Below are 12226 nucleotides of genomic sequence, written 5' to 3' on the forward strand. Positions count from 1 at the left end.
GCTTGAATCAACATATTTATATATACAGATGGAATACTGTCCGGTGGTCAAAGATTGATGAGAAGGCTGACATGTACAGCTTTGGGAGTTGTATTCTTTGAACTATGGCACTCGTTTGGAACAGTAATGGAGAGAAGCATCGTTCTTAATAATCTGAAATAGGAGGGAGATCTCCCTTCTTCTTGGGTTGCTGAATTTCCTGAACAAGCATCCCTTTTGCAGCACTTGATGTCTCCAAGTCCATCTGACCGTCCAACTTTGAGCCTTTTATGTGATGATCCCGGTTCATAGAACAAGGAAAATTCTGAAGCTTGCTGATTAATTGTGGAAAAATCAGGGATTGAAGTTCCACTCGGGCTACTGCCATGATTTAATCTCACCCAGTCTTCTGAAGTAATGTCTATTGTTCTACATAATACCTTGGTCTACAGAAGGCTTCACTCAACATCAGCCTGCCCCACCAGTCATTAGTATTGTGAAGAACTGGACATACTCCACTTACAACTGATTCGTGGCAGAAACAGAGTAAGAAGAAGGGGGAAGGGAAAGAGCAAGACACACGACAAACTGGAGCTTCGAGGTTGCATGATTAATTTCTAGAGATACTTGAGAAGCAGATGAATTTTGGCTTCAGCAAAAGAAAACCAAGAACTTGAAAATCGAGTTACAGCCAAATCAAATGCTATCAAGCATATTGATCTCAAAGCAATGGGGTTCAGGACAGCAAAAGGACTCTATACCTGTGGAAATTGAAACTGATCTAGCTGCCTATCACATCAAGGGTATCCTTAGTTTGCTCTTGATGAATAAATAGGAAGCACATATCGACTTTGTTTGTTTGTCCAGCTAAGAGACCAATTGATGCAGAATTCTGGAACTGTTATGGAATTAGTAGAGCTTTTAATAGAAATACAGATCAAACGCCATCATTAAAGATGAAAACCAAGTTCAGTGCAGATTGTTTAAGATGGTCTCCGTGTGTGTCAGAAGTTAAGTACAGTATCCAAGCATTCTTGCTCTCCATTGGAATCCCTCAGCAAACAGCAGAATTTGAATCATGTATTCGAAGTAGTCAGGATGTCTCTCCAAGTAACGAAGTCTTCACACAGGAAGCTTAAGTATGCAGAAAATGGTTTATTTGACCACAGACCGCATGAATCGAACTCTATTATGGCAGATTGAGGTAAAAGTTGAAAGGCTTAACCAATTGAAAGCTGGCAAAATACAGGGAACCTCTCAATGCAGAAAATTGGAAATTCTAAACCTTCTATTCAGTATTTGGCTTATGTTGTGAAGAACTCCATTTCAGCAATCTACAGAAGCATCCCCAGGCGACCCAAGTAATTCAGTCACAAAAGCAGCCTAGACACTAATCCAACTTGGCCGCCTTGCCACATACCATACTCCTCCTATTGTTTCTTCTTCTTTTTTATGATCTTATACGTCTTAAAGCCGAATTTCAAAACCTTTTTCTATCAAAAATGAATTTGGTTTTCTCTAAGGTTCCTTAGAAGCATTTAGGTACAAAATCCAGATTTTAACATGCAATTTGCTGCCACTTTATTTCGGGTATGCACGTTCACTGTTTTCTTTGATTTTTAACTATTTTCTTGATTTTTCTTGATTTTCAACAAGCATGAATAAACTTCATGATTCCAAACAATGGAATTCATTGAATCGACTCATGCAAAATCAACTTGGACCTTGGTGGGGGGTCCTACATTCTCGATATCTTCACTAATATTGATTTTAAAGATGATTGTTTGGTATTTAATTGATTTTGATTCCTTTTAGAGAAATGTTTGAATTTGTTTTATATTTGCTATTGGGCTAACCTTGCTTCCCATAAAGGCGCTACTAGCTTGCTATCCAGGTACTCTTCTTCTCATTTTTTGAGAATTCCATGGACACATGTGTTATTGATGACTATATCCATACATGATGTGGTTTTTGGATGTCTTGATATATGCCTGATTTGCTTGAATAAAACAAATGTTGTGTGCTACATTTCTACACTAACTTTTTTGTTTTATGATAGCGCTTGAAGAGCGGTTCAGGTACGCACCTTAACTCTCCTTTATCGCAATTTGATTGTGTTTGGCATGCCACTCTCTAAAATCACCTAGCCTATGTAGGTATCTATAATTAATGGATTAATTGCCACACTTCCCTTAACTTTGTCAGTAGAGACCTTTTTAGGGCTTAGAGGGGTGCTACCTCCTAGAGGTACCTTCCCAATAAGTAACCTGATCCCCGGACCTAGACTCGGGTTTCTCAAAGACATGCTTTTTCCAAAACTATGGAGTCACTTTTTAGGGTTTTTCTTTCTTGTTTTATTTTCCCTTTAAAATAAAAATAAAATAGGTGGCGACTCCAACTTTTTTTAAAAAATTAATTTTTCACAAATAAAAAGCGAGTCTCGCCGATCGAGTGGGGACGCACGTGAAAAATGCGGGTCCACACTACCCAATAATAAAGATCATTTTTTAAAAGTTTTCTCACTACTTTTACTAATATTAGTTGTCCAAATATTTTAACTTTAGGGTCATGGTATATTCTATTTAATAATACTTGTATTTTTAATAAGTATTCAACACATCTACATTTATTCTACCACATTAGCATTAATATAGTATAACTGTTCATTCATTTTTTGTCATCTCAATACTTCTATAAAGGAAGAAAAAAAATGTTATTTGGATTTGAAAATAATTAATAAAAGCTTTAAATTATTAGAAAAATGAATTACAACAATTCTTTTATAATAAAATAACTTAATTATCAATTTATTTATTTTCAATTAATTAAATTTCAATAAAGTGCATAGTATAAATAAATTATTATACCACATTAGTAATTATTATTATAACACCTCAGCAAACTTAGAATACCAAAGATATTGAATATATTCTCCTTGATAATTTCATGTATTATTGATGTAATTGCAATAATTTATCAAAAATTTTTTTCAGGTTTTAGGTGATTATGGATGTGTACATAATTCTTATATTTTTATTTTAAAATTTCAAAATTTACGATTTTTTCCATAAGAAAATCTCGAGTGGACAATGAATTGTAATTAAATTAAAAACATTCTTACTCCATGATAATTTTTATTTATTTATTTATTTTTTCTTTTCTAACATACATATCTCAACATCTTGATATTTTAAACTAAGGATCTAACACCTGATCCATATAAGATTTTTTTCTAAAACAAATTATTAAAAATCCTGATTAAAAGTAGAATAAATAATATCTTTTTTTCAAATATTACTTGAATAAACTAATTTCTTACCAATTTTATAATTATAAAAATGAAATAAATAAAGAAGTAAATCTAAGGAGAGCGGATATAGGAAATGTTAATCATATGAACATTCTTGTCTATTATGGTAATTATATTATGAAATATGAACTTCTTTATCAAGTCTACCTATATTGATTGTAATTCCTTATGGTCAAGTTTACCCAATTAAAAGTTTAACTACTTAAAAAGGAAAACTCGTGAATTTTATAGATGTAAAGGTAAGGAGACAAAATCTTAATAACACAAACATTCTCTCACTTAAACTTAGTTATTATGGTAATTATATTATGAAATATGATCTTTTGTAATGAATTGTAATGAATTAAAAATTTGTTATTAAAAAAAAATTGTTAATTGTATCCCTTAAATCTCTTAACACATCCACCTATTTTCTATTTTGCAAAAATAAATTTTATATTTAAAATCCCTAAAACACCCTTTTCTTCAACATTACCATATTCATACATAAACCCTAACTCTTAACACCCTCTTCTTCAACATTACCATATTCATGCATAAACCCTAACTCTATTTCATCTTCTTTTCCTTTCCTTTCCTTATTCTTCTTCCCTTCCTTTCCTCCTCATCTTCTTCTTCAATTTTTATTTTTTAAAATTTTTTTATTCATTTATTTTCTCACTTTTAAACAAAACCATTGCCAGTGAAAGGTGGCGCTGCCCAACCCCACAACCACCCCCCCAAGCACCTGAGTTTGTCAAATGGACGTCCACAGAAAGGATTTCACTGATGGGCAATCGAATTGAGAAGTTAACAGGATCGCCCACATGCCCCAATCTCTCAACACTTCTTCTGGATTTTAATACCGATTTGAAAATGATAAGCAACGGTTTTTTCCAATTTATGCCCAGTCCAAGAGTATTGAGCTTATCAAATACCAAAATAGTTGAGTTACCATTAGATATTTCTAATTTGTTTTCTTTGCAATATCTTGATTTATCTAAGACAGAGATAAAGAAGTTATCAGTTGAGATAAAGAATCTCATCAAATTGAAGAGTTTGAAATTGAATAATACATCTAAACTGTCTTCAATTCCAGGATGACTAATATGATCAAGTCTTTCAATGCTGCAAATGGTTCACATGTACCGATGTGGACTTTATGAATCAGATGGTTATGAGTCCTTGAAAGAGGAATTGGACAGTTTGAAATACTTGGCCCAATTGCATATCATCATAGCAAGTGTCTCTGTGTTCCAGAGATCTTTAAGTTTAAGAAAGTTGCCGAGTTGGACTCATGGAATCTGCCTCCGGATTTTCAAAGATTCAAGCTCACTCGATGTATCATCTCTCAAAAATATAAAGCTTCTCACTTGGCTTGCGATAGATAGATTTTGATAGTTTGAGAGAGATTAAGTTTGATTGGGCAGGGAAAGGAGAGGAAACAGTGGAGTATAGGAATCTCAACCCAGAGGTCAAATGCTTCCATGGCCTTGGCTCTGTGTACATCTGTAAATGCCAGATGTTGAAGAATATGACGTGGCATATTTTTGCCCCAAACCTCAAATATCTTGCAATAGGAGAATGTGATGAAATAGTAGAAGTGATAGCGAAAGGTGCAGAGGATGGAGGAAATCTGAGCCCGTTCACAAAACTCTTATATCTAACCTTATTTGATTTACGACAACTGAAGAGTGTGCACTGGAATCCCTTGCCCTTTCTTTACCTAGAGAGAATTGAAGTAGATGGGTGTCCGAAGCTGAAGAAGCTACCACTCAACTCCAACAGTGCCAAGGAACGTAGAGTTGTGATTACAGGAAAGCAGTTGTGGTGGAATGAGTTAGAATGGGAGGATGAAGCTACTCTAAATACTTTCCTTCCCTGTTTCCAAGCAAGATAAGAATAGGGGGCTAAGGTATGATTCCAATTAAAATCAAACCAAATATGATAGGAATGTGTATTATTCTTTAATTCACTCTCTAATCAGTCACTTTTCATTTTCAGGATTTGAAGGAATAATAAATATTTAGGTGTTTGTTGTGGACGTGAGGTAATGCCTTGAATGTTCATAACTTGGTACTAATGGTTTTAATATTCCATTTTTCTTTTTCAGGACTTCCTTTTTTGGTAATTAATATTTATGGAACTGATTGAGATTGTACTTTCAAGTTTTTGTTGTGCTTAATCTTCATTTCAGGGATTTCTAGTTTCGACTCATGCTTCTCTTTAGAATTTTATTTTTATATTTTCAACATGTTTATTTAAGTTCCAAATCCAATTATGATGAGAAAATATTCAATTTTAAAATCCATTTCCATATATTATGATTAATTAATAGATGTAATTAAAACCTTTACATCTGTTAAATAGGGTATTATTTAACACTAAAACCTTTTTTTTAGTGTTTTATAAAAATATGGGTGTTCAGAAAGTTGTTTTTTAAATCATTTTTAAAAATAAAAAAATAAAAATTTGTTTGGATAAATTGTTTTTAAAATATTTTTTATTTTACAAAAAGATTATAAATTCAATTTATATAATAGAAATTTAATTTAATTTAAGTCTTATTGAAATGAAAATATTTTTTAATTACAAATAAATTTAAAAATAAATAGTTTTTAAGAAAATATGAATAGTAATGATACAATAAAATTATTAATTTTATTTTTTATAAATAAATATTATTTTAGTATATACTAGAAACATAAGGATATTAACATCCTCATAAATATTTTTTTATTAAAAATAAATGATAATAGTTTAAAAATAATAATCATTAATAATTTTTATTTTAAATAAATAATGAATAAAGTTTTAACATATATATGAATCAATTTTTTCATTATATGCACACATATAGTACCTAATTATGAATATAATATTTTAAAATCTCCATCACCTCATTTGAGGTTTTGAACTTTATGAGAAATTCAAATCATCAACAATAGAATTGCTCTTTCAATATCAAAGGCTCCTTTTGGCGTCAATACACCGCCAGTTAGTTATTGAAACAACACGTTGATACACATATCTAAGTCTTATATATTGGAATTTACCATTTACACATTTACACATTTTCTATCTCAAACCGTTAGTGAAAGATACAGGGCAAATCTGCATTCAAATGATCCGAGCCTGTCATGTACAATCCAAGCTCAAAAGTCAAGCTTAATTCACACAAAAAAGCTGGTCAGCGCACCAAGCTCAAGAGCAATGATAAGACTGCCATTTACCAACCTGACAGAAGCTTGATATCTCACATGGAGAACTTACAAGGTGGGTAAGCATTTGTTAATTGAAACCAATCAATCCTGATGTAGAAGATGGACATCTCACATGAAGGGCATAAGGTGAATCCCTAGGATCCTGTTGAGCAAGTTGGACTACACTCCAATCAAGAGCTAAGATCTTACTATACCAATTTAGGTTATCCTGATCACATGTTAGTGGAGGAAGTGTCGTTGATTTCCATTTACATAACTTTGATTTAGTAGTTTTGGTCTAATTGGGGTGTAATATACATTATACAATGGGGAGAGGGAGTGCGATGAGGTAGTAAAAACAGGCCACAACTTGTGAAAAAGGGTCCAAAGTGGAACCCCTTTTTAAGGCTTTTAATCCTCTGCAGCTCTGTTGAAATACTATAACCCAGATTACTGGTACACAAGCGTGACCAAAAACCATCATTTCTGGTGGATTATTCCTACCCTTCATTGAGGGAAGTCTAACCCTGCAGACAAATGCAATCTAGATGGCTGATTTTCTAGCTTCCATTAATGGGGAGATTTTCTCTCAACATTCACTGACCGTTCTAAGTGGGTAAAAATGAGAAGTTAAGAGGCAACCTACATGATGAATTAGTCATACAGAACATGAGTCCAGAGATATTCTCAAGTACTTTGGGGTCCTTTAGGACATGGAAACTACTTGAGAAAGGAAAATAAAAAATAAAAATAAAAATTATGAAGGAACCTGTATTCTCTTGCTTGGTTTGCTAAGGAAAATTTTGCTTTCCCTTTTTCATCCTTATTTTCTTATTCTCATACTTCCCCTCAAACTTTTCATGATCTAAACAGAAGTTTGACATATTTAAGAAGCTACCTGACAAGTATTTCCTTCCACAATTGTTTATTCAACCAATGAGGCACTTGTTCCATTACTCAATTCTCAATCTAGTTTCCCTTACACTAACCCTCAAGAAACAAAATAACACTAAGCGGGGGTTATTTTTCAATATAAAAATTCTCTACCAAGATATCAGACGTCTATGAATTGAAAATTTAGAACAATATTTTCCAAATCACCCGTGGGGATCCATGATAAGATAAATTAGTTACATTCTCATGCTTCTTTACGAACCTTTTTCAACAGACCGAGCCCAGTTAATGGTTGATCTGGCCAAAGCATCCATCAGATCAATACATTTCCTAAGCAGAGGATCATCCCGAGGCAAAAGATCACGCATGTCATCAGAGGCAAGGATGACAGTGTTCACAGCCCTCGCCAGAAGAACTTGCATTGCAATTCTTAGCAGATTCCTTGCCACTTCCATGTCCTTTCGATTTAAAGATTCAATTGCAGAAATTACAGTGTGTTCCATTGTTGCTTCATCTGGAACAACAACCTCAAACCCCTGCAATTAAAAGCATCTTTCAGAACTTCAGAACTCCCATAGATTCATATGGAACATCACTATATATATATAAGCATGCACTTCAAGGCAGTGTATGTGAAACACGATCAGGAGTGTGAGACTGTAATGACACACGGAATTCCAAATCCTATCATTATATAATAATATAATATATTAATTTCATCATTATTTTATCCATCATGTGTAGGTGGGACCCAGCTCCGCCCAAAACTGCAATCCTATCACAGTTGGCAAAACATTTTGAAATTCGCTTTTGAGCTCTGTTTTAATTTCAGTAAACAGTTACAACCAGAAATACCAAAAGGAAACAGAATACAAGTAAGATGGTATTTCTGGGGGTTTTAGACAAGCTGTCATGATGAAGACAAGATGGGGGTTTAGCAAAATGGATGCTGATTTTGTAGTATCGAAGATTCAACATTCTTTTGTTAAAGGCCATTAAATTTTGGATGCAAATTTGAAAGCCAATGAAGCCATAGATTTTAGACTGAAGAGTTTGAGAGGAGGAGTGAATCTGTAAGTTGGATATTCAGAAGTCCAACAGTCATGGGATTTGGCAACGAGTGAATATGTTGGATACAATTCCTCATGTCTATTGTAACAATTTCTCTGTTTGTGAATGGCTCTTTTTTGTTTCTTTCAAAGTCCAAGCGGGTTGAGACAAGGCACCCTCTTATCTCCTTTGTTTGTTCTAGTTATGAAGACTTTTAACTGTTTTGTTACCAAGGTGACAAGAGAGGCTTCTTTTATGACTTTAAAGTAAGGGAAGATGAAGAAAAGGGTTGGAAGTCTCCCATTTACTCTTTGCATTATGATAAATTGTTTTTTTGTGATTGATCACGGACTTAGTTTTGATGTGAAGTCATCTCAAAATTGAGAATAAGCTTGAAGAAAAGTGAAAAGTCCCCAATATTGAAGAATTAACCTCTTTGTTGGGTTCCAAGGTGGTCAAGTTACCCTTCTCTCTTTTTTTTTTTTTTTTTTTTAAGATAATCAAAGAACCTTCTAAACCCTTAGGACTCTCCATAGAGACCCAAACCTTGGGCCTTCCCTAACAATCGACACTGGGTAAATCAAAGTATCATCAATAGCAAGATTTAAAATCAAGATCATGTGCCGCTTATTAGAACCACATGCATCTCCCATCATTCGCCCTAACCAACTGGGCTACCCAGCGGGCATACCTTCCTTCTTAGTCTTCCTGGGTTTTCCCTTCAAAGTCTTCTACCATGTCAAATGTTCTGAAGGAGAGGCTACTTAAAAGGTTAGCCTCATGGAAGTGCTAGTATTTCTCTACAAGTGAAGATTAACCCTTTTGAAAAGCATTTTATCCAATGTGTCCATTTACTATTTGTTATCCCAAAAAGAGTTCATATGAGGTTAAAAATGATTAAGAAAGAGTGTTGGTGGCCAGTAAGTTTTTTAAAGAAGAAACCTCATTTAGTCAACTCATATACAATGTATTTAGATGATAAAATAAAAATTAAATTAAATTAAAAATGGAGGCGTTGACATAATCATTTTGTTCACAAATATATAATTTATATTATTAAAATTCACAATAATTATAAAAAGGAAAATAATTAAAAATAACCAAAAATATCTTTTTTTGAGTGAAGACACTTTTAAATTTTCTAACTATTTTCTAACTTTCATATGTCAATAATAAATAAAAAATAAATAATTATTTTTTACTTTTTAATTAAAAGAATTTTAGAATATCAATTTTCAGACCTAGGGCATGTGCAAAACTATATTGTTTATGGTCAAAATGACAATTGATGAGGATGGTACAACCCATCCACTCCAATTTTTAAAACCATGTTTTTAAGCAAGGCTCCATTAGGTAAGTAGAGTTGCAGATTTGCCATATATAGGGATAATATAGAACAATTTTTGCTCACAAAAGTAGACATCCTACATTAGTAAAACCTTTGTATGCCAGTACCTAGCATTTATAATGCATAACAAGAACTACAAAACACTTCTTTCTGAGGTTGTTCAAATTTACACTTCCATTAAATGGACTCCTCAAAATGGGCTACATCAAATTTAACCAAATTCAGTCAAGGAATACTATGACTGAATTACCACAGGGAATCTCTAATTTGGTTTCATTACAGTATCTCAGCCTATCAAAAACCAACATAAAAGAGTTGGCAATTGAGTTGAAGAACCTGGGTAAATTGAAATGCTTGGTGTTGTTTGACATGCCTCAACTTTCTTCAATTCCAGAGCAGTTAATATCAAGTCTTTCAATGTTGCAAGTTATTGATATGTTCAACTCTGGAATTTCTGAAAGAACAGTACTCAAAGATGGTATTTTGTCTGATGATAATGAAGCCTTGGTTCAGGAATTGGAGTCCTTAAAGTACTTGCATGGTTTAGGCGTCAGTGTAACAAGTGCCTCTGCTTTCAAAAGGCTTCTAAGCTCTGACAAGCTAAGAAGCTGCATTTCCCGTCTATGCCTCAAGAATTTCAATGGTTCAAGCTCTCTCAATTTAACATCTCTCAGCAATGTAAAGTGTCTCCTTAGCCTCTATATCTCAAACTGTGGCTCGTTGGAAGATTTGGAGATTGATTGGGCTTGGGAAGGAAAGGAAACAACAGAATCTAATTACCTTAACTCAAAGGTCAGTTCCCACAACAGTTTCCACAGCCTTTCGTGGCTAGGTGTCGAAAGGTGTTCGAGGTTGAAGGATCTAACATGGCTTGTTTTTGCTCCAAACCTTAAAGTTCTTTTAATAACTAGTTGTGATCAAATGCAAGAAATAATAGGTACCGGTAAATGTGGTGAATCTGCAGAGAATGGAGAAAACCTGAGTCCATTTGCCAAGCTCCAAGTGCTTCACTTAGATGATCTACCACAATTGAAGAGCATATTTTGGAAAGCCCTGCCATTTATCTACTTAAATACAATCTATGTAGATAGTTGTCCACTTCTAAAGAAGCTACCACTCGACGCCAACAGTGCCAAGGGACATCGAATTGTCATTTCCGGACAAACCGAGTGGTGGAATGAAGTAGAGTGGGAGGATGAGGCAACTCAAAACGCTTTTCTTCCATGTTTCGTACCTATTGAAGAATAAGGGCCTGCAGCAATCTCAGAGAGGCTACGATGCGATTCTCGGTGAGACCCTTTTCACAATTAACTACCATTTGATCCTGAATAGGTATTGGTCCAAATAAAACATTCAATTATAGCATCTTTTCATGGTCGTATACCTGCCACGTATTTCTGATATACTTAAAAAATGCTATTCCATTTCAAACATATAAGGCAATTGATTGCAGGTTTACAAGGAGTCATCTTGTTATTGAAATTCAAAATCTATAACTTTTACGGTTATTATTTATTAGTTCTTAGGAAGTGTTAAGGAAAGAAAATAAATATTAATGAAAATAATTTTTTCGTATTTGTTTATATTATGAAAAATATATATAAAAGAAAATCAAATATAAATAAAATTAGTTTGAAATTTACAAATTTTTTAAATTTTTTAATTTTTATATCAAAGAGTTAAAATAAATAAATAAGTTAGAAGTGGCATATAAAAGTCATCTATTAATTTTAATTTATTTATTTATTTTTTTCACTTTTTTTTTCTTGTATTTTTCCTTTCTATTTTCTTTCCATTACAATTTCCCTCAAAATTTTCAATAACCAAACATAACCTACATATAATGATCAAATATGATCTTACAAACCAACCCATATAAAAATTTAAGTCCATTCTTATGGCTTTTCTAATTTGGTTTAATAAGTCAATAGTATATATCCTTATGCAATCTTATTTTGTTTAGTTGCAGAATATAACCTCATATGCCATAAATGCTTCCGCAATCTTCACTCAATGAGAATCCATTATTTTCCAAGGTTGAAGGATATGGATAGCTTATTTTCATGCCAACTTTTCAGTATGTTGATGACATTGTAGGCTGTCAAAATGGAACATATAATTGCTTATCTATGTGAGGTAAACTGTTGGTTTATGTATGTTGTTTCATAGTGTTTGTGTGCATATGTTGTTTCTCTTTGAATTGCAATATTACATTTTTTGTATTATAGGGATTGTGAGATGCATTTTATGATTTGTGTAAAAAATTTGAGTTGGATGGATTTCCTTAATTGCTCTACTTCAATTGAAAAGCATGTACATGATATCTTTGATTGGAAACAATCTAATGTATAATTTCAAAAACATAATTATATTTTCAAATGGAAAAGATAGTTGAGTTAGGGTACTCTTTGTTCATGGAGAACCAAGCATTCTTGAGAAAAAAGAATAAAAATCAAGTCCCTC

At 33.0% G+C, this 12226-nt stretch overlaps 1 protein-coding gene across 1 annotated transcript; it reads left to right on the forward strand.

The window, feature by feature from the left end:
• Positions 1–9998: 9998 nt before the first annotated feature.
• LOC109123178 (putative disease resistance protein At4g10780) lies at positions 9999–12011 on the forward strand. Its single transcript, XM_019222135.2, has 2 exons — positions 9999–11052; positions 11727–12011. The coding sequence occupies exon 1, from the start codon at positions 10001–10003 to the stop codon at positions 11009–11011; it is 1011 nt and encodes a 336-aa protein (XP_019077680.1). The 5' UTR covers positions 9999–10000; the 3' UTR covers positions 11012–11052; positions 11727–12011.
• The last annotated feature ends 215 nt before the right edge of the window (positions 12012–12226 follow it).

Source organism: Vitis vinifera, chromosome 9 (assembly GCF_030704535.1).
Source record: "Vitis vinifera cultivar Pinot Noir 40024 chromosome 9, ASM3070453v1".
NCBI classification, from domain to species: Eukaryota; Viridiplantae; Streptophyta; class Magnoliopsida; order Vitales; family Vitaceae; genus Vitis; species Vitis vinifera.

Bases quoted from the DNA above. Each gene is read 5' to 3' on its own strand.
- LOC109123178 (XM_019222135.2), top strand. From the start codon at position 10,001: ATGACTGAATTACCACAGGGAATCTCTAATTTGGTTTCATTACAGTAT.